The following is a 21,319-nucleotide window of genomic DNA, read 5'->3' as shown; positions in this document are numbered from 1 at the left end:
TCTTCTTCTTCTTCTTCTTCTTCTTCTTCTCTCTTCTCCTTTCCTCTCCTTCTTCCCCTTCATCCTCTCATCTTCTTAATCCCTTCTCTCATCCTACCTGGATCTCAACCATACCTACTCTGCAATACCTACCAAAGATTGGTAAGTTCTCCAGGTTCAGTCGTCTGGCTTTACACCATCAATGCAAAAGCTTCATACACCCTTTCCTAAACATTGACACTATCATGACGTCCAACGCTTACTTTGGTCAGCAGTGATCACCCTCTTGATCATTCCCCATACTCGTCCCTATCGCAACTATGTCGGCCGAACTCACAAAAGTCGATTCTGCCATTGCTGGCTTGTCAATAACTCCTAAGGGGGAGAAAGAGGCCGACAAGACGGCAAAAAAGACTCACAGGCGCCACTCATCTCAGTCGGAGGGCGTCTGGAACATCAAGGACTTGGGTAAATTACCCCCTTCTGGAACTCAGCGCACCTGTCACCTATCCATGGACTGCGCTAACTAGAAGTCTTCTAGAGGAGAAGAAGATAGAGTTGACTCTCCCCATTGAAACGCAAAAGACCGGGTGGTAAGAACTAGGTCCGCGTACCATAGGTCCTGCGCTAACTCGGTCTTCCCTAGGAAGCTCAACACTTCACCGTCTTCAATCGAGGACAAGGATATCCTCAAACTCCATCTCGTAAACCCCCCGGTGAAGAAGATTGACTTGCATTTCCCGCTGGGGTTGGAGGTGACTGCTCGTAATCTCAAGGGAGTCACAATCAAGGACGCGCTTGACGCTATCCACAAGCAGTTCAAGAAGAAGGTATGTCGAATATCCTTGCCATAACTCTCCCCTTGCGGCTGCGATGAGACACACTCCCTATCATTCACTGTAGGTCACAAGAGTGAGACTGACGAACGTCTCTTCATGCGCAGGCCGATGATGAATTGGATAACCCCTACCTTGCTGGTTTTGAGTGGGACAAGGAAGAGTGCTGGACACGCCTAATCGTCCACCAGACAAAGAACACGACGGTCCCACAGACCTCCAGTAAGAAGTCCAAGAAGAAGAAGGAAGAGGCATAGAACGGGCATGCCTACTGGTGTGCTAAGTGCCAACGGTTTCTCTCCTGTTTCCTTCCCGGACGTACTTTCCAGACTTAATCATTTCTCTCATCTTGCCTCTTAGCACTTACAGAGCTTGTTCGGTATGTAGATGCCTCACGTAGCTTGATTTAATTTTTCAACCTCAATATTACTCCACCTAGTTTGACAGCCCGACTACTAGTAGTCTACTTATTGGGATGGAGGTTAAAAGGCAACCCCCTGCCCAGAGCACTATAGTCTAGCAGTAACGCGATTATGCAAGTCTTTATAATTACGATTATTATCTTTCTTTTTCTTCTTCTTCTTCTTCTTCTTCTTCTTCTTCTTCTTATGTTTATGATTATGATTATGATTATGGTACACTATCACTGTACACCGCCGTCCAAAGACTTCTATCCTTAGAGACTATAAGAGTGATGCCTCACTAGACACCCGCTAAGGTCCGCACCAAACGTTAAAGAGGAAGAAACTACGATAGCTAGAGCCTCAGTCGTCCATGAATTAGGTAAACATGAGTTATCGCATCCGTCCTGTTTCACCACCCCCAAACAATACCAATACGATCTCATCCAAAATAGTGTACATCAAGTGAGTATTGAGGCGCCGGTTGTTCAAAGTCGCAAAGATTCTCCGCGCGGCTCCTTGAGCATTGGTCCGTCCAACTACATTGCCCGCCATATCCGGGATCAAGGTGGCTAATACCAGGCTAGCTTCGGTGCGACTCTTCAGCCGCTCTGATGTCGTTCGGATTCTATTTTCACGCAGGAGGCCACCTGGCCACAGGGACTCCTTGACTACGCTAATGTATCGAAGTAATGACTCGTCCTGTGCTAGGGATCGGGCACCTTCGCGGACCTTCCGTTCGATGGTTCCTCCAAGTAATTGATGAAGAACGACAACAACTGCACGTCCCCGGAGCCAGTTGTTGCCTCTGTTTAACTCGAAGGCCTCTAGGAACAAATCACAAATCGGTTTGATGAATGGCTCCAATTCTCGGTCCTCAAATGCATTCAGCTCTGCCTCGGCTTCGGCTGCAGTCACGGCGTCCTCGGTCGCTAGCCCTGAGTCAGTTATAGTGCTGGCTTGCTGGCTAGTCGCTGCAGAGATGAGATTCTGCCCGGCTGTCGAGAGCTGATCGAGTACACCGAAGTTGCCCAGGAAATCATCCATACCATCAGCAACCGAATTATAGATCCGGGTTACCAAATCCTTGGTCTCTCCATCACGAGGGGCCTCGTCGCGTGGGATGATGGCTCGCTGGGAGAGGAAGGCCCGTAGGTCACGGCTTCGGCAAACCTCTGGCAGGAGCAGCAACTTCTGCAAATACGCCTCCAGCGCCAGGCGCCGCTTTTGCAAAAACTCCCGTTGAAGCTTCATCACCATACGTCGTCGTGGGAATTCTAAGTGCCGCACCGACGGATACCTCATGCGTAGTTTATGGTGAAGTTCGTGGAACTCACTATATCTGCGAGCAACAACCCAGGACGCCGCTGGCATTTGCTCTCCAGCATTCCTTTGCACTTCAACCACGTCTGGAGCAATCGTTAGTCAACCAACACCATATGGGGAAAGCTACGTACACATTGCAAATTCGCGACCGTCCTCTTCTTTTCCTACAACAATAGACGTGATTCGAACAGTTGAACGACCATACAAGCTGTTATCACTTTCTTGGATCATGTACTGTTGCCGCTGCATGTCCTTGCGGCGGACTTCCCGTTGAATGCTAGCTTTTGACTTTCGTAAAATTCTTAGTTCTGCAGTATTGTTTGTGAGCTCAGCTTTCCGCGTCAAGGCATCCACTACCGATTCCTGGGATCCAAGTTTCTCAATCTCTGCCGTGAGTGCTTCGATCGCTTCCGTCAAGCCAAGATCCCCTGGGGGGGCTTCATGGACTTCATCAGCTGGGTCTTTGTCCTCTATTTCAGCGGGTTCCTCATATTCGTCCTCAATAAATTTATGGTGGTCAGGGAAGAGATCATCAGCAAAAACGCCGAGTCGCGAAGATTCATCCACCAACCCTAGAGAAGAGATGTTGGGCTTGGTTTTGTCGTCTACTCGTGTGGATTCCACAGAGCTACGAGGTGATTGTGGATATCGATCATTGCTGGATAGCCTAGATGACGAGGCATCATTGTATCTGAGATCTTCTAATCTATTACCTTTCGGCTCGTTCGTAATGATATCGTTCAATGCAGCCTCCATAGTTTCAATTACTTGATTCTGATTCGCATCGTTCTCACCGTTTTGCGAGTCGCGGCCAAGGCTCTGCGTTGACATCGCAAGAGGGTCCGTGTCATAGTCATCATCGAATAACGGGGCAGACCGCTCGGAGTCTAAGGAGCGTCTTGGAGTGTCGTCATCGTCAAATAGTTTCCCCATAGTCCGTACATCGCTTGAGGAAACGGCAGCCCTGCGCAGGTCTTTCGATTTAAACCCCGGTTGAGATGGCGTACGGCCCATCAATGGAGGAAGTGGCCGTCTCTCAAATACCTCCGCGGCAGGGGTGACATCCCCATGCGGTACAGCTGCCGTATGAGGTTCAAAATGAGATGTTTCATCTGAAGCGAGATACTTATAGAATAAATCGGATTGTCGGAATTTGGGGTAATAGACATTCTGGAGTTCTTCTAATACCGCAGATTGAGTAGTCAATATCACTGTCCGAGCTTTGCGATACTGCTCTGGAGTAGCTCGCTTCCCGGCGCTCAAGAAAGTTTTCACAGCTCGACGCGACTCGGCCGTTACTTTAAGTTGGGGTTTCGACAGATACGTTTCACTGATTAAAGCCATATCGTTTTTATCTGTTTCCGTCCATGTCGTGGAACTTGGGGATGTCTCGTCACCAAAGTCATCTTCGAGTGGGTTGCGTAAGCCATCAACCACAATCCAGAATTGCACGAGAAACATAAGTTGTTGACGGTCCATGAACTCCATAAAGTAAGATAGACCTGATGCATCATGCATTACATCCACCAAGGACGCCTCTTGAGCTGGTGAGGATTTCAGGGGGCGAAAGTGCGTCGTAGCCGCGGTGGCGTGCGATGCACGACTACTAGCTGGAGCTGAAAGCTTCGCTACCTTCTGGTCAAGAACTCTTTTTCCCGTCTCTAATCGCCGAAGATAGACGGGATCTTGCCCTTCTACCATACTTTCCCGCTTCAACTGGCTTGCAACAAGAGCTCTGAATCGTCTAGCATCGGAAAGATTGTTACAATGCCGGATGGCCCTAACGAAACGCTCAAACGCCCTCTCTGAATCAGTTGGCGAGAGTCGTGGGAATGGATTTCCATGTTTTGACCTAGGCACCGGCGATGCATGCTCATCCAATGCCGCTCGAAGCTTGCGCACCGTTTTGCGATCCTGAAGAGCTGTTCGTCCATAGGCCTCCACCAATTGATTCCAGGTGTCGGGATCGGATAGAACGGATAGTATAGGGAAGAGCACAGCGCATGAGAGTAGTTCTCTCACTAGAACTGAAACGATACGACTGCTTAAAACGGTTTCAGGGAACAATCGAGGCAGTAGCCCAACTGTGACTTTCCTGAGGTATTCCTGCTCTACTAGCTTTTGGTCTGAAAGACACAGCACTGCAGCAGGATGTAGATGACCATCGCGATACTTGCTTGCAATTGCGATGTCGAGCTCATCGGATTCGGTAACGTTTCGAGTCAAATTCCGCCCCCGCACCGATCGCTCTGCGACGTCGAACTCTTTAAGATGTGTGGTCAGAATAGGAAATATACGGGAGACGATAAGCGATATAAGATCTTCCGCAAGTAACCGATCACGTAGGTTTCCAATGGCTGCCCGAAACACTCGGTCTACTTCAGTCACGAATGCTGGGTTCGGACTGATACCAAGGTACCATGACGCTATGAAATCCCGGGTAACCAGCGCCAGAAGCTCGTCGATACCTTCGGACACCATAAAGGATTGCGGGTAGAGGGACACGGGATTGTAGATGGAGCGCTTCTTTAGACCTTGAGTCTCAACCTGCCAGTTGGGGGGAGTGAGAAACGCGACAGGCAAACATTGAGATCGGGAGTTGTCTGCATCGTTAGGGCTCCGGGTTGTGAAGAGTACAAGACCAAAGAAGGCGACTGAAGCAAGCAGAATGCCTAATCCGACGGCATACCCAAGGTACCGCAAAACTGGCAGGCAGCGTACAGCCAACCCCCAAGCAATGAAAACGCCAGTGCCCAGTATGACAATATCACGACACTTCAGGGCCATTTTCCCCGGAGCATTCGTACGATGGATGAGAATTGTCTCATGACGATTCAAAGAGGCAGGTAGCTTTCAAAGACATATGAAAGGTTTTTTGAGGGGAGAGCTTGATAACGTGGACTAATACTGGATCATCCGCGATAATCCATACTGAAGGTGGTTGACGGGCGGTGAGGAGGTTCAATTGGGTTAATCCCGAGGTCCCAGGGTCAAATGACAGTACCACCTCTGGTACGGAGTGTGTACCTTCATATTTATGTTTGTACATACCTACATACTTACTCGTATAGACTATAGTACTAGTACTACAGGGTAGTACTCCGTACGGTACCTAGGTTAGGTTACATACTGTGTACTACTTAGTAGTACCAGTACTAGTAAGTAGGTAATACTACCGGTACTACCAATCGCAATACCGCATTTAGTATCCATCAATCCCGATTCCCGTATTTGCGGAGAAAAGCAAAGACGTCATGCCACTTTAGTCGTCTTTTTTATTTTTAAAATTATCTTTTTTTGAGTCGACGTATTTATGATTTTCTCTCCACTTCCCAACAACAACAACACCAACAACACCTCACCTCAAATCTCCCTTCTCTCTCCACTTCTTTTTTTTCGGTCTCCTGTATCGCATCTTTACCCTGAGCCTGGGTTAATTTTCTACACAATGTCTACTCTTTCGGATTTCCTCGATCTGTCTCAATCGTCCCTCAAGTGTACGTCTCTGAGCATTTGACTCTCTTCTGTACTGTGATTCTTAACTCGCCTGGCTGATCTCATAGGGGCTGCACTCTCCATCGCTTTCAACCCAATCTTTTGGAAGTAGGTGTTTTCGCTACATGTTCCCTCGAGAAATTCCTCTTCTCTCCAATCTTCTTTATGGAGACTGTTGACTGACCACAGCTTTCATTTTTTAGCATTGTTGCTCGTGCCGGTTGGTCAAGGCTTTCCCCCGCCCTTTGCACCGCTAAACCTCAATCTATGGGCCCAATTCATGTTATCAGTATAGAAAGCTCATGTTCCCAAATTCTCGCCATTTCTTGTAGAATATCGGAAACACTACCTGACTCGTATATTCGGTAATCCATATTACGGTTGTTACTTCCTCGCAATCGCCATCTTTACCCTGGGAATCGTGCGTGACCATGTGTATCAGTTGGCCCTGGAAGGCCAGCCCTATTATGCCCCTGTGCACCAACCGATTCTGGGCGGCGTTTTGTTCGCAGTGGGATCCGTTCTTGTTCTTTCCAGCATGTATGCCCTAGGCGTCACCGGAACCTACCTCGGAGATTATTTCGGTATTCTCATGGATGCCCCCGTCACTGGCTTCCCTTTCAATGTCACTGGCTCCCCTATGTATTGGGGAAGCACCCTGAATTTCCTGGGTGTTGCACTCTACAAGGGCAAAGTTGCCGGAATCCTCCTGACCGCCGAGGTGTTCATTCTGTACTGGTTTGCTCTTCAGTGGGAGGAGTAAGTCTGATATGCCTTTCCTTGGATTCTTGCCCTTACGCAACACACCCCTATATCTCTTCTAAGCATGCATGCCGTGCCCACTGACCCACGATTCTGTAGCCCTTTCACTGCTGAGATCTATGCCAAGCGCGAGCGCGAACGTGCAAAGGCCAAGCAAGGCGGTAAGAGCCAGTAAAAGTGCTATGGTACCGCGGCCAGTTTAAGCCGCCACTGAAAGACGGGTCCCACGCTTAAAGGATTGAGTCTTTGGATTTTCAACAACCATCAATCCATGTCAGTCGGGAGGGGATATATAGACACAACCCGAGGTCCCTAGCTAGGAACTACGTGATGAAGATGCTAGAGTGGGATTCAACAATGGGAGGAAGCCGGAGAAGATGCAACGAAACCATGAAAGACACAATCCGAATGTTACGAGGGCGAATATGGAGAGTAGTCATGGAACGAAAAAAAAAAAAAATTGGTATATTTCGATTTGCTTTTACACCTCTCTTTATACAATAAATCATGGATATCGTTTGCGGCGCCTAAAACTCCCTAGGATAAGTATCCGATAAATATAAAGATAGTGTTTCGTATCTCATAGAGATATTTGAGTCATACAGAAGCTGTAGTGGTAGGTAGCTGCTGACGGCTGCTAATAATACCTCTTTCCAGGGCCCAAAAATGTTAAACACCCAGGTCATCGATCTATGTGACCACCATCGATGACCATCGCATCTATGCCCGCCGGCCCCTGCCTCTTTTATTTGAAGCGCGGCTTTCCTCGACCATCTCAATCTCATCCTCGTCCGCGCCCTTCTTGAGGTCTTCACCCTCCACCAGTCCCCATCTTTCCCGGTCATACCAGTCTTCCCCGTCACTCATTTCACCCACATGGCCTTCCGCTTTACACCACTCGAGCACATCATCTTTCATACGACAAGCTCGGAGCAGACATTCCAACATGTGCTCGAATCCCCTGACAGTCTCCTCCTGTTTCTGCACATATGACCACAGGAGTCGTCGTGTATCTTCGGCTTCCATGGGCGACAGACCAAGATTGGGATCTGGGCGGATAGAGTCAGGCACGAGAAAGAGAGGGTGTGGTATAGGAAGTGAGCTGAGTGTGTCAGAGGAAGGGGATGGTGGAAAGTGGTCTGATTCATCCTCTTGTGGATTTGCTGCATTAGCCTGAGCTCGAGTCGTCATCCGACGAGGTGGCTCGGGGGAAAACCCATCCTGCATCTCTTCATCTTTATCAGTTTCATCCTCGTGGACATTGCCGGGGCCCTCATGAGTCGTATCAACCTTCTCGTTACCCGAGTCAGTTCGATCTCCAGCAATTCCTTTTCTGTCTCCTTGAAGCCCATCCGTGTCAGATAACTGACCGCGTTCCAAGTGTGAATTTACTGCGTCACTGCCGTTGGCTTCAACAATGTCTAGATGCTGTGGAAGGTTTCCAACGGGAGTCTCAACCTCTTCGGACTTGGGTTCTCTTGTCTGCTCATTGTAGTTCGTAGGGCTCCCACTTTCCCTCCCATGATTGTGAATACCGGCCATTTCAATGTCCTGTTCTGCAGTATGGGAACTTTGGATGTCTTTACTTTCCACTGCCTGGGCTTCTTTCGATGTCCTGACAACTGGAACACAATTATGTACTTCATGGCTTGGACCTGTCATTTCTATGGTTGTTGAAAGACTGGGAACGTCGTTCTGTCCATTTGGACCGATTGGAGATTTGTGGCCTGGGGTAACAAGCCGAGGCTCGAAGATCCATCTGTCTTCGGGAGTCTCAACTGTTCCACAAGGCATCCAAGAGCTATCCCCAAGGAACAGTCTGTGGAGGTTCCGCGCACGCCACAAAAGAGCCCGTTCTTGGCGTAGTTTAGACTCGATAGCCTTGGTCATGTTCGAGAGAGCACTTGACGTATAGGCATGGGATAAGGAAGGGTGGGTAGGTAATTCCGATGGGTGCTTTAATGGGCACAGGAAATCTAGTAAGCACATTCGCATTAGTCGTTCGGAAAAGTCATGAGTCATCCGTAATGGAGATTGAGGGACTAACTTTCCAATGCAATCTCAGAAAATGGATTCTCTTCCGCCGCAGCGGCATCTGCCTCAGAGTCTTCATCATCCTCGTCTAACTCATCCCCCTCTGAGTCGTAGCGCACGGGGTTTGGTTGTAGGATATAGCGTGTGTACCCAGCATGGTCAATTTTCTGTCAGAGATCTTGGATATCAGTCGCCTAAAACGAAGAGCCGAGGGTAAATTGTAAGGGCCTTCAATGACCGCGGAACGGTACCTGCTTATAAAGATCCTCTGGCTGGATATACCCCAATGCGCCCTCCCGCACATGTTTAGCGTTTGTCCGTAGTTTGTTGCCTCGGTTTGTTGGCTGAGCGATGGGATCATCGGGGCCTGAGACTACAATTAAGAGACCAAGTTAAAGAGGTATTACTGGAGAACATAAGGGAAATTGAACCAGTAAGACTTACAGTCATTTTCTTTGCGTAAAGCCCTTTTCATACCAACGATCGTATCGGCGATGAGAGCCGCCTGCGCCGCCATAGTTATGGCTGAATCAGAGGGAAAGTAGCTGAAATATAGAAACAATCGCAGTGCCGCAACTGAAAAGAAGCGGGAACCGGCCAGGGTAAAAGAGGTCAGGTTATGTATACCATCAAGCGAATCCGAATCGGAAGATTTCAACGACTCATGAGGAATACTTTCTGCAAAAGCACTGAAGTAGTGACGAGGGAATATAGTAGACTCCGACGCGGACAATTCTGCGCAGCTCAGTTCGGCCTCGTCACTGAACGGAATGGGGAACTGCGGCGGCCCCGATTGACGCCGCTAGCCTGCTTTGAAGGAATGATAAGAACGCGCCACGTGATCACGACATATTTGTACTTGAATGATTATACTATTGAAGTGCATAAATTATCTATATGTTACTGTTACGATATTAAAACTGCTTTTGTCTGACCCCCTGAATTTGGAGATCAGGGATATATGAGACATAAAAGGTACTTGTACATGAAAAACAAGGATATCATGGTGGAGAAAGCAATGGGCCAGCAACACAGCGCCAAGCAAAACGACAACTATATACAGCACAAGAGTACTGCTCGTATGAAAAAGTCTTCACCTGTAACTTCTCCCACTTCCAGTTAGCTTCCCCTGTAAGCCTCGTTCCCCTCCTGCTTCCTGAACCGCTAGCTGAATCACACTTGTCCGACAAACCTTGCCATCAAACGGGGTGGACGAGGTTGACGGGCCCTAGCGCAGCATCTGCGGACCAGCGCCAGAACCTTCGCTTTGCAGAGGTGGAGTGGAGTTGGGCCTACCACCCTGGTTCATGGATCTGGCTTTCATCGGTATGTTGCGGCCCCCCTAAGCCGTGGTTCACTCCACCTGGTTCAGCGTGCCGTGCACTGGCGAGGCTTAGTTCGCTGAGCAACCGAGGAAGCGGTGCTATTGCCTCCGAGTAGTTCTGTGCCAGGCTTGATTGACTGAGCTCTCTTGTCATTGAAGCTAGTGGCCGTACATTCAAGGATTCTTCAGACAGCGATTCTAGATACGTAGACTGTCGATTGTCATCCGTATAGATGGAGGCAGACATTGCCGTAGACCACGGGCGTTCATGTACGGATCGTCTGTAGTCATCATAGTAGCTGGAGCTATTAATAGTATCAGTGCGGCTAGCTGTGCTTCGAGCTCTCTCCAGGGCACGAAGACCTGAAGATGTTCTGCGGCCAAACTGGCCGGAGAACATGGGATTGGACGAGTTTCGGTTCTTCGCCCTACTGTGAACGAAGGCCTCCAAAGAATCAGCCTCCGAGATCGTAAGTGTATCAGGCTCAATTGTTCGTAAACTCATCCGCTTTGGAAGCTCTACACTGCCTCTTGCTCGAGGTGGGGGTCGAGGAAACAAAGGTGCTAAATTTCCAACGCCACTTTCGTCGCTTTGGAAAGATGCATGCGTATTTTGCCATGACACTCTGACTACTCCATGCCCAGGAGGCCCAAAGCCACCCGCACCATGTCCTGCACCGCTAAGCCTTACGGGAAGTCCTGATGAAACAGATGATATTCCACTAGAACGTTTGGAGTACCTTTTTGATTTGGATGAGTGCACTGAGTTTCGTTTCAACGATCTCCTCGGTTGGATTGGTTTGAGAGGTTCTCGCTTTCGTGAATTAGTAGTAGCTCGCCTGTGTATAGGCGGGCTGTTCTGGAACGACAGCCGCTTGGGTGGAATGGCAATATCGTCAATCTGTTTCTCCTTTTCCGGTTCAGGAACCTTCAGCGGAGCGATATCCCAATCAATGGTCGAAGCAGAAAGTGTGTTTTTCCTGCCTTCGATCGGTCGTCCCTGTTCGCTATCGTCCAAGGGACCCGTGTCCCACAAAGGACCTAATTCCAATTTCGGTGGATTTGAGTATTGTTCAGGGGGGTCTCTGGCTAGTTTCGGGAGAGTACATTGGGTGGTCTCTTCAGAAGGCTGACAGTTCGGTAGCTCTGAACCATTTGAGTATGGTACTTTCTCCTTTGACAGCTGTTCTTCTTCATGTGTCGATGCTCTGCGCTTACGGCGCCAGCAGCAAAAAAGAAGCAAAAGACTCGTTAAAAAGGCAAAAGGAATAACGACTGAAATAGCGATTATCCCAACTTTCTTTCCATGGATCCCCTTGGAGGAGCCTGAGGACTTGTCCGTGCCCTGATCAGAAGGTTTTCCTTCGTCTAAGATGTTGATTGTAAACTTCTTGGTATCTTCTGCGGTCCCCTCATGAGCAGTAAGCTTGACTGTATATTTGTACGGGCTGAAATCAGCCGGGACAAGGCCGTGAAGAGTCTTGTTATCGGAGTTGTACTGCAGCCATGGGAGCTGATTTCCCAGGTCGACTTCAAGTTGAACGGAATCATCGATCAGGACTGTATCATCAAAAACAAAATAGAAGTAGCTTCCGATGACCGCATCGCATTCAGCTATATCGTGAAAGAATTGGGAGTATTGCAGGCTAACGATAAGCCTTGCTGTATCTTGATACTTGTCCGTGACCGAAATCGTGATATTTTCATCCGCCGCATCAATAGGTGGAGTCCCTGTAAATGAGATAGTAGTGTTGTCAAACTCTAACCAGGAAGGAGAGTCAGTTTGAATATCAGTCAAGTCGGCGTCTGCCGGTTCTCGCCCATCTAATGTCAACGCCTCCTTGAACCGAGGGCTGGTAAACTGCTCTCCTCTACTAACGAAGAAAGTCTGCGCACTCTGGTTGAATGACAGAATATGTGGGCTGACCGTCATATCAAACTTCATGGCGGCTGCGCTGAAGCCAGCCACATCTGAGGCGACAAGGCTGAAGGCGAAAGTCTGAGGCCCACTATTAGGTGCAACACCTGAGAATCGAAGATTTGACTGGTCAAATCCCACCCAGGAAGGCAGTGGGGCATTATCTGGAGATGTCCCATAGTATACGGTGGAGGGGCGGGTGTTGGTAAAGGTATCATGATCGAAAGATATGTCAAAGGCGTCTCCAGAATGAATCAGGATTGTTGATGGAGCGGATGTCGCGGCAATCGCTTCGAGCTGAGGAAGTAATTGCTTTCCAGGTCTTGGTCCATCATCTTCTGTCACGATGAGAGTGACTTCCATGCTTGCAGACTCTAACTCATCTGATGCCACAAGATCAAATCTCACTGTCCCCTCATCTTCCCCCCCGGGTGTGCCAAATAAAGTGCGGCTTTTGCTTTCCACTCGAAGCCATGATGGGGCATTTGAGAGCGAATATTTTGTTGAGGAGTCACTACCACCGAATGTGCCCTGAGAGAAAACGAATTGATATTGTTGTGCGACCCGTGCCACAGGTGGCAGCTGTGAATTAATAGGGTAGTTCGAGACCAACTTTGCATCAATAATCCACGTAAAAGCAAGGATTATCAGCCAGATGAGCGCCATATCTTCGAGATAGACAGAACGGTTCTGGACGATACTTGATGCAAGAACAGGCAAGTATTCTGTTGTCTACCCAGGAGATATCCTGACGACCATTTGGGTGGCGCGAAAAGTAGTTGAAGAGTAGGGAATAAGTCGTATGAAGAAGCTGAAATGGACGTGAGAGAATAGGCCTGTCTACCCTTAGAATAGGGACTACCATTCCCCCCGGTGATCGCGCCTAAGGGCTAGTCAAAGCCCAGGAGAAGCGCGATTCGTGAGGCCCCTTCATCCGAGCCATACCTGGATATCTTGACGTCAGTGCATTATGGCAAATAGTCGGCCAAGGGTAATAATAGTAGTAGCTGCAGCGCGATAAAGCACGCTTCGCGAAATGCACGGTCATGCAAGGGATAGTGGCTTGTAGGAGCTAAGGAGGACCCCTAAACAAAACTTCCGGTAGGGCTTGACTCCTTCGAGTACTTGGGGGGTTGGTAGGCAAAGAATGTTAGCGACCATACGTGCTTGTCCCTTCCTGAAGTTAAAAACTAGGGGAGAAAAGGGAAAAAGTGCCCTTGAGAGGACCATTCCTCTAGAAGGGGGCTAATAGAGGTAGGTGTATAGACGAGTGATAGGAGATAGGAGTACACGTCAAGGGCCACGACTGAGGTCTAGTCTCATTCCGATCGCCGTGCGCCCTGGCGCGTAATAATCGGCGATTTCTTCACGTTCTTTGAACCCAGGTTGGAGATACAAGTATCAGGCTGGGGTTCTGGCCTTATCCACTCATAACAGGATATGCTGGCAGCCTTCCTGTTGCAGACATAGTCAAATATAATCTATTAGTTTCATCTCGACGCCTCTCGACGATGACTTTCTATAACAAAGAGTTGTGTAACAGTGCTTTTCCTTTCTCTCGAACAGAGACAGCATAGGGGACAAAAGGGAAGCGTGCATCCAATGCCGCACCTATCGCACATGCGAAACTTTCGTATTCGACTTCTTCCTCCAGAGATTTTCACTAAGTCCAAAAGCCTCATTGGTGGGTAACATTTTTTCCTTGACGCGTGCAATCTGAGCAAGAACCTCGAATGCGTGGCTCCCGCACAAGGAATGGATGTCTGATATGTTCAACTTCATATCCCACATTCCTGACGATCCCTCCGGGACCTACATTCTAGGTTGTTATAGGCTGTTGTGATGTGGCGCGTCTCGCTAGCCCGATAAGACATAATCAGTAATGGGTACTTTGGCAGACTGCGATTTTGTTCATCACGAAATTGAATGTTTGTATGGTGTGGATTCGTCCATACATAGTAGTAGTACCCGGAGTTCCACCTCTAGCCGGTGGTGGTCACGACCAATCAGCTGACCTTCTTGACCGTAGTGTTGCATCTACTCCGTACATCGTACTCAACACTTATTAGTATCTCTGCGAATATACCACCTCTTACTTACCGCATATCAAACATTGTTGTCAGTACTTCAAAACCTAGTAATCTATTCTAGCTTTAATTCTTAGTTTTCTCTTCTGTCCCCCCTTCTACTTCTTTTTGGACATATCGAATTTACAAAATGCCGTCTCAATCCGACGACAAGCGTCAGGCGGCACGCGAAGTTATTGACATTCTTCACGAGATCTCTACACTTCTCGTATGTGAACCATTCATTCTTTCCCGTGGCGTTGTCGCTCGTAATGCTATAGTATTTCTCCCCTTTCTCATGATCTAATCCACTGGATATGTAGAACACGGCTTTAGACAGAACTGATCTTTCTCTTTGTGTCTCACTCATCGAGAACGGCGTCAATCCTGACGCCCTTGCTGTGAGTTTCGGGCTTCCAATTGCATCTTCTCTCTAATAGTCGCTAGGGTGCTAACGTTCCCCTTTAAATGCCTAGACGATCATAAAGGACATGAGAAAAGAAGCCACAGCCGCTCCAAGGCTCACCACGAATGAGGATGGCCTTGGTGAATAGATGCAGCCCTAACTTTGCGTTTTCTTCTCTTCTTTAATTCCATTCCGCGGTTATAGCTCAGTGATACCCTCTGTCCAGGCATTGGAAGTGTAGTTACAATAAAAATAACTGGTTACGTTGTGGTGTTTTGCTTCATTATGCTGACACGTGTTGCTATGATAACTTAGCTTTTGGTATTGTGCTGCAGTCTCTGGTATCATTATCAACTCTAGGCGTCAATTCTGAATAGCTACGAAAAGGCATCACATGACCGCGTATGAAATGAAAAAAAAAAAAAAGCATACCGCTGACACCGCGTTAAGACTTTTCGCCATCTGCCTTCTGGTTTGCTTTTGATGCAGAAGGCAGCTCTCCAGCAATCGCTTCGGCTGTGGCTGTCTTGATGCGGTCACCCCCATCAGCGGGAGTCTGATCCTTAGGTCTGGTATCTTTTTCATCCTCGCTATCACCTAGACTAAATGGATCGTGATCTCCAACAGGAGAAGGCTCAACAGTAGACAATGGTTGCCATTTGCTTGGTTTCCCACCCGCGGGAGAATGTCTGGACGGTTCTGATGCATCGTCAAGACTGCCTCCAATTTCTGTGGGCGGGCCCTCTTGGAAAGACACTTTACGTCTGTCTGGTGAAGGCGATGAGGCCTTGTAGAGGTTAGGATTGGCAAGCGGCCTTGGTGGCCTTGGTGGAGGAGCTATTTCAGAAGTCAGTACAGCCACCATAGCGAATCAAAGAGGCTGGTGACGAAACAAACCTTCTGTATCTCTCATTTCAAGGGCTGAAAAATCGTCACTTAAAACCTGGGGGTCTGCGTCATAGCGTTCGCGATCCCCGCTGCGACGGCCCAGCTCTCCGCTTCTCCTTGTTTGGGCATCACTCTCATTGCGATACCTCTGACTGGACGGAGCCGAATCCTGGTCTTCGCCATCTAGTCTTTTTTTGAGATTTTGAACCCACGAGTTAACTTTTGTTTGAGTCTCTAGAAATCCTTTGCGGATATTTTCACGGATCACCGGGAGATCATCTACAACCATTAGCAACCATGAAGATATCCCATGACATGAATAATCATACCTTCAAAAAAACTATACTCTCTGTCCTCCAACAGCTCACTGTCCCTTCTTGGCCGATCATATGGATGACCACCCTCCAAGCGGGATTGGGGTCCACGGCGATTGTAATGCTCCGCAAGCTGGCGAGCATACAATTCATCTGCTTCCAACTGTCTCTGTGTTGCAGAGGGGCGAGGTGGCTTTGGAGGAGGAACATCTTGCTCGGCAGCGCTGGGGTCAGTCATACCTACACACATTAATAATCAACGATGACGCCTTTAGCTGTAAAGGTCCACAAACCAAGGAGAGCATGGAAAGCGCGTTCAACGTCCCAATTGCTCGCTACCAAGACTGCCTTGATTACTGACACTTCAATAGTTGGAAACGCTTCTTTGAGGGTTGTTTCGGACTGTTGTTGCGGGCTCAGTGGACGCGGCGGCTTCTGCGGGGCAACGTCTGTCGCATGCTGCTGAGCTACAGCTGCAGACACCGAGGTAATGCCAGATTCTTGAGGTTCATCATCAAAATCTAGAGGGCGTGCCGTCGTAGGAGACTCCGGCTTAGGACTATATGGGCCCGAGGTAATCTTGTTGGTATTCTAGTATCAAATCAGCAAGTGTTGGTATGGACGAGTGATGGTTACGGGAACGAACGGATTTGTCTTCTTCAGCCATGGCAGAAATGCCCGAATCTGGAGAATTAGACTATAACGTAATCGAAGATAGTCAAGATATCGTCTACAAGCACGAGAAGAAGCGTGCTGCTGAGCCCGACATGCAGAAAGCAACGTGTGATACTACTAGTAGTAGTAGCCTGGAGTACGGCCTGGACTACCCGGCCTATTGGAAGCTCAGCCACTCCTGGTTAGCTTCGATGCTCAGTGACGTTGCGCCACGTGATGGGCACCCATCGCTTATCTAATCCCGTTGCAGTTTGTTTTTCACGTTGGAAAGATATACGTAGTGCCTTATTATCCTAATTTTTTGGGATCATAGGCAGATTTCGTGTATACCCAGTATGTCTCAGCCACATGCGTCAGGCAACACCAAAATATTGTTTGGTTGATAACACTTCGGACTGCAACCGTATCACTGAACTTTAGCACTTCGCCTATTAAGAATGGCTTCGGAGCTAGACCTCACATCTACATTCATTCCATCACTGTACAAACCCCCTGCTCTACTGCCAATCGCAAGATACAGGCAAAATTTACTGTACCTTGTTGACACATATCCCGTTACGATTGTTGTTGGGCAAACCGGAAGTGGGAAGACGACACAACTACCCCAGTATCTAGACCAGGCAGGATGGTGCGCAGATGGAAAGTCTATAGCAGTAACTCAGGTATCTCCCAATCTGTCACAGCCCATTAACACTCGTCTATTTGGGATAAAAGCTAAATTGTTGCAGCCGCGCCGCGTCGCAGCCACGACTGTCGCAGCTCGCGTGGCTGAGGAAATGCATTGCAGCGTTGGCGAGGAGGTGGGCTATTCTATCCGCTTTGAGGACTTGACCTCTGCATCAACAAGGATAAAGTTCCTAACAGACGGAATGCTACTTAGAGAGGCCCTTGTAGACCCGCTGTTGTCACGCTATTCAGTAATCATGGTGGATGAAGCACATGAGAGGTCTCTCAGCACTGACATACTCTTGGGGATCCTTAAAAAAATTCTGAAGCGGCGTCCTGAACTTAGAATTGTCATCAGCAGTGCAACTCTGCAGGCAGAGGATATTTTGCACTTCTTCGCCGGAGATCAATTCCAGAACGAGACAGACTCCGTTGAAAAGGGAGGAGATGTTGGAAAGATTATCAGTCTAGAGGGCCGAATGTACCCTGTGGACATACTTTTCCTCAATTCACCCGCAGAGAACTACGTCGAACGGGCTGTAAAAACTGTTTTTGACATACATCTACAAGAAGCGGAAGGCGATATTCTGGTATTCCTAACGGGCCGTGAAGAAATTGATTTGGCAGTGCAGTTGATATCAGAACGTACTGCGATGCTTCATCCTAAAGCACAGGCACTAGCCCCTCTACCTCTGTATTCTGGTCTCCCATCGGATCAACAGATGTACGTTTTCGAACCAATGCCAGAAAACACACGCAAGGTCATTGTTTCAACGAACATTGCGGAAGCTTCTGTCACTATTGACAACATTTCATATGTCGTCGACTGCGGCTTCGCAAAGTTAAGGGCCTTTGATCCTAGTACTGGCATTGAAACGTTAACAGCAGTACCAATATCGAAGGCTGCGGCAGTTCAGCGTGCAGGTCGAGCTGGAAGAACTAGACCTGGGAAATGCTTCCGTCTCTACACCCAGCAGGCTTATGAACAACTTCTGGAAGCCACAGTCCCCGAAATTCAACGGTCAAATCTTGCCCCTGTGATAATGCAGCTCAAAGCATTGGGAATAGATAACATAGTTCGCTTTGACTTCTTGACGCCTCCACCTGCCGAACTTGTTATACGTGCATTCGAACTCCTTTACTCGCTTGGGGTCGTTGATGATTATGCCAAGCTCACTAAGCCACTGGGTATGCGGATGGCAGAACTAGCTGTAGACCCTATGATGGCGAAAGTCCTGCTTTCTGCAGAATCGCTTAACTGCCTAAGTGAGATACTTTCAATTGCAGCGATGGTCAGCTTACAGGGATCAGTGTGGGTCCAGCACGAGGGTGATAAAAAAGCGGCAGAGAACAGTCGCAGAAGATTCGCTGTTGAAGAGGGTGACCACTTGACGTACTTAAATGTATATCAGGCTTTTATCACGATAGGGAAGAAAGATCCCAAGTGGTGCCGAGACAACCTCCTGAATTACCGATCCTTGCAACGGGCAATGAGCATCAGGGCTCAGCTTAAGAGATACCTCGAACGTTTCGGCATCCGGGTAGATGAGACCCCTTCACTGCACCACAAGGCAGATTTCAGGAGATACCCTGAGAATATCCAGAGGTGTCTCACGACTGGTTATTTTGCACATGCTGCAAAGATGCAATCAAACGGAACGTTCAAATCTGCTACTGGTGGCCTTACTTTACATGCTCATCCCAGTTCGTTGATGTTCGTATGTGTTCCTATTCTTTAAAAGTCCAATTTCGCTACTGACACTAGTTTAGAATCGGAAAGCGGACTGGGTCATTTTCCACGAGATATTGCAGACAGGCGAAAAGACATTCATTCGGGATATCACGAAAATTGAAAAGGGCTATCTTCTGGAGTACGCCCCTAATTATTACACAGTCAGATAATAGCTCCTAGCATGGCTCGTTGGGGCAAAAACACACCATAATTACTGTACTCAAACGATGAGGTAGCATTCACTATCAGAGGGTAACGTAACTGGTAAGCGATCCGCCACTGTAAGCGGCCCGCTATCTTCTGTTTTCCATAGTAAACAGCCCATTTTCAAACAACAATATCTCAACTATTATAAGATATATCAGCTTACAATCAGAATATCTTACTAATATCAGTATTTTTTATATATAAATTAAATTTAAACTAAAAATAAATCTTAAAATATATAAATTCTTACTATATACTCTAAGGTATACTATATTTTATCTTATCTTCATAATAAGAGTATAAAAAAAATTCTACTACTTATATATAATTATTCTACTATATAATAAGCTATACATTAATTTTTAGGTAGAGATAAACTGAATTGGTTGAGATATTGTTGTTTGAAGATGGGCTGTTTACTATGGAAAACAGAAGATGGCGGGCCGCTTACAGTGACGGATCGCTTACCAGTTACGTTAACATAGAGGCTTAGGTAATGTTTGTATTCTAGATGACCACTAAAGCTACGCTTGAAACCCACGTTTAAGAAGAAAACAAGGTCTATGTGAAGAAATAAGAGAGAAGTAGGGAAAGAGAGTGGATGTATTGTGCTGAGTCACGACAGCAATAGACCTGGCCTACATTCCTGGGAAGAGATGAAATGGATGGTATGTAAAGATAGGATATCGATGAGATAAACTATACTTCATTTAAGAAAGCAAGGTCAGAACAAGAAGAAAGACCGGTGAATTTATCAGACGATATACCATCTTAGTAATTGAATCTTGTATTTCTTTCATCTCTCTATTTTTATTTTTCTTGTTTTCTTTTCTTTTTTTTTCTTTTCTTTTTTTTTTAAAAAAAAAGGAAAGGAAAGAAAAGGCAGAAAGCAGAAAGCAGAGGAAGAAGTACGGCAAGAGTACGTTTCAGAAGGCCTTACAGTAATTTTTACAATATAATTTAATATTTATTATTAGCACAGAAACTAAAGATTAACATAATCTCTCACCTCAGCTTCGTAAGGCTTCCCACCACCTTTAGATGCACAGTGCATGAATTCAAGTACAAGCGATAGTTGTCTTTCGGTCTACGCAGGAAAGCCCAGCTTATAATTAAATCATATTCGAGCCCAGTATGTCCGGTCATCACCACCACGACCATGGCAGTCATTGTCATGGAGATGATGGACATGATCATTCAAATGATATCACCCCAGCGCTCCAATCCCTCCTCTATTCCCAAATTCAGTTTGATTCTATCGTTACGCTAAATGGTAAGGGTGGCATAGTTACAGATGTCGTATTATATTTGTTTAAAATACTGTACCTAGGTACTAACCCGAAGTTATAGAAACAATCCCCAACGCCGGCGCTGCGATTGTCCGAAAAACATGGGCTGAAAGACTGAATGACCAGCCGGAACTTGAAAGCGATGCGGACGAACAACTGCTGATGTATATCCCGTAAGTGATATTATCCACTCAGCTTAAAATTCTTCCTTCCTTTCTTTCTTTCTTCTTTTCTGCTCCTCCGTTTTACCCCGCCTATTACTGGTTAGACCCCTCTAGCACTGGCCTCAAGATAATTTCAACTGAAATAATCAAACACCCGGAGTTTACTAGTATTGATGTTCCTCCCCCCCCTCTTCCTTTTTCCTTCCCTTTCTTTTCTTTTCTTTCCTTTTCTTTTCGTGATTCAAAGCTCTGACCAGTTACACAGCTTTACTGGTCAAGTAAAGGTTCATTCTTTACTCATCTACACGGCTCCGACACCGGCCGCCCCGAAGACTTTGAAATTGTTCAAGAATCGTGACGATCTAGATTTCGCTACTGCTTCAGAGCTGAAGCCGACACAGTCGGTGGAGATTCCGCAGCCGGTTCCAGGAGCCGATGTCTACGATTTGCCATTGAACCGTGCTCAGTGGAATGCTACTACCTCCATTACCTTATTCTTTGAGGGCAACTGGAGCGATGGGAATGAGGATGTGACCAAGGTTGGTTATGTTGGGTTCAAAGGTCAATTTATGGCCTTGAACAGGGAGCCCATCAGCTTTCTCTACGAAGCAGCAGCCAATCCCAGTGACCATGTCGCAATTCAAGGTGTTACTGGCGTAGGAGGTAGGATTATGCCCGGTCAGTGAGTCATGTATACACATTGTATACTTCCTAGAGAACCACTGCTACAAGCCAGGGAATTTGTGCCATACAGGATGACCGACTAATCCAAGAGATATGCTTCCACTGCAAATTGCCGTGAAGGGAGCGGTGCAATAGAGCTTTCGGTATCAGAGT

The 21,319-nt window shown here is 47.4% G+C and overlaps 10 protein-coding genes across 10 annotated transcripts; 6 read left to right on the top strand and 4 right to left on the bottom strand.

The window, feature by feature from the left end:
* Nucleotides 1–299: 299 nt before the first annotated feature.
* On the top strand, nt 300–1,072 carry F9C07_1635 (uncharacterized protein; the record flags this gene model as incomplete). The annotated part of the gene is made up of 4 exons (XM_041288047.1): nt 300–447; nt 521–572; nt 626–809; nt 923–1,072. 4 exons carry the CDS (start codon nt 300–302, stop codon nt 1,070–1,072), a joined length of 534 nt encoding a protein of 177 aa, XP_041140384.1.
* A 307-nt stretch (nt 1,073–1,379) lies between these two features.
* On the bottom strand, nt 1,380–7,326 carry rgsC (intermediate filament-like protein). The gene is made up of 3 exons (XM_041288060.2): nt 6,241–7,326; nt 2,674–6,145; nt 1,380–2,625 (listed from the first exon to the last, which is right to left on the bottom strand). The coding sequence occupies exons 2-3, from the start codon at nt 5,327–5,329 to the stop codon at nt 1,610–1,612; spliced, it is 3,672 nt and encodes a 1,223-aa protein (XP_041140385.1). The 5' UTR covers nt 5,330–6,145; nt 6,241–7,326; the 3' UTR covers nt 1,380–1,609.
* On the top strand, nt 5,991–6,974 carry F9C07_2061608 (phospholipid methyltransferase; the record flags this gene model as incomplete). Its single annotated transcript, XM_071508655.1, has 3 exons — nt 5,991–6,039; nt 6,337–6,796; nt 6,899–6,974. 3 exons carry the CDS (start codon nt 5,991–5,993, stop codon nt 6,972–6,974), a joined length of 585 nt encoding a protein of 194 aa, XP_071365935.1.
* Nucleotides 7,327–7,519: 193 nt separating the features above from the next.
* F9C07_2250421 (RXT2-like protein) lies at nt 7,520–9,946 on the bottom strand (the record flags this gene model as incomplete). Its single annotated transcript, XM_071510066.1, has 5 exons — nt 9,278–9,946; nt 9,085–9,206; nt 8,847–9,000; nt 8,482–8,775; nt 7,520–8,421 (listed from the first exon to the last, which is right to left on the bottom strand). The coding sequence occupies exons 1-5, from the start codon at nt 9,348–9,350 to the stop codon at nt 7,520–7,522; spliced, it is 1,545 nt and encodes a 514-aa protein (XP_071365934.1). The 5' UTR covers nt 9,351–9,946.
* A 179-nt stretch (nt 9,947–10,125) lies between these two features.
* Nucleotides 10,126–12,741, bottom strand: F9C07_1631 (putative transmembrane glycoprotein; the record flags this gene model as incomplete). Its single annotated transcript, XM_041283939.1, has 1 exon — nt 10,126–12,741. The coding sequence occupies one exon, from the start codon at nt 12,739–12,741 to the stop codon at nt 10,126–10,128; it is 2,616 nt and encodes an 871-aa protein (XP_041140388.1).
* A 1,397-nt stretch (nt 12,742–14,138) lies between these two features.
* Nucleotides 14,139–16,669, bottom strand: F9C07_2279839 (uncharacterized protein). Its single transcript, XM_041288062.2, has 5 exons — nt 16,396–16,669; nt 16,043–16,340; nt 15,765–15,989; nt 15,445–15,714; nt 14,139–15,384 (listed from the first exon to the last, which is right to left on the bottom strand). The coding sequence occupies exons 1-5, from the start codon at nt 16,414–16,416 to the stop codon at nt 14,993–14,995; spliced, it is 1,206 nt and encodes a 401-aa protein (XP_041140389.1). The 5' UTR covers nt 16,417–16,669; the 3' UTR covers nt 14,139–14,992.
* F9C07_2228406 (mitotic-spindle organizing protein associated with a ring of gamma-tubulin 1) lies at nt 14,293–14,695 on the top strand (the record flags this gene model as incomplete). The annotated part of the gene is made up of 3 exons (XM_071509826.1): nt 14,293–14,370; nt 14,465–14,542; nt 14,618–14,695. The coding sequence occupies 3 exons, from the start codon at nt 14,293–14,295 to the stop codon at nt 14,693–14,695; spliced, it is 234 nt and encodes a 77-aa protein (XP_071365933.1).
* Nucleotides 16,424–16,663, top strand: F9C07_1629 (uncharacterized protein; the record flags this gene model as incomplete). Its single annotated transcript, XM_071508262.1, has 1 exon — nt 16,424–16,663. One exon carries the CDS (start codon nt 16,424–16,426, stop codon nt 16,661–16,663), a length of 240 nt encoding a protein of 79 aa, XP_071365932.1.
* F9C07_2279837 (putative ATP dependent RNA helicase) lies at nt 16,670–19,234 on the top strand. The gene is made up of 2 exons (XM_041288049.2): nt 16,670–18,808; nt 18,861–19,234. Exons 1-2 carry the CDS (start codon nt 16,862–16,864, stop codon nt 18,990–18,992), a joined length of 2,079 nt encoding a protein of 692 aa, XP_041140390.1. The 5' UTR covers nt 16,670–16,861; the 3' UTR covers nt 18,993–19,234.
* A 929-nt stretch (nt 19,235–20,163) lies between these two features.
* Nucleotides 20,164–21,168, top strand: F9C07_1627 (thioredoxin-like protein; the record flags this gene model as incomplete). Its single annotated transcript, XM_041288050.1, has 3 exons — nt 20,164–20,302; nt 20,380–20,491; nt 20,748–21,168. 3 exons carry the CDS (start codon nt 20,164–20,166, stop codon nt 21,166–21,168), a joined length of 672 nt encoding a protein of 223 aa, XP_041140391.1.
* Between the last annotated feature and the right edge of the window lie 151 nt (nt 21,169–21,319).

Source organism: Aspergillus flavus, chromosome 1 (assembly GCF_009017415.1).
Source record: "Aspergillus flavus chromosome 1, complete sequence".
Lineage (NCBI taxonomy): Eukaryota > Fungi > Ascomycota > Eurotiomycetes > Eurotiales > Aspergillaceae > Aspergillus > Aspergillus flavus.
This window is presented reverse-complemented; position numbering and strand designations above follow the sequence as displayed.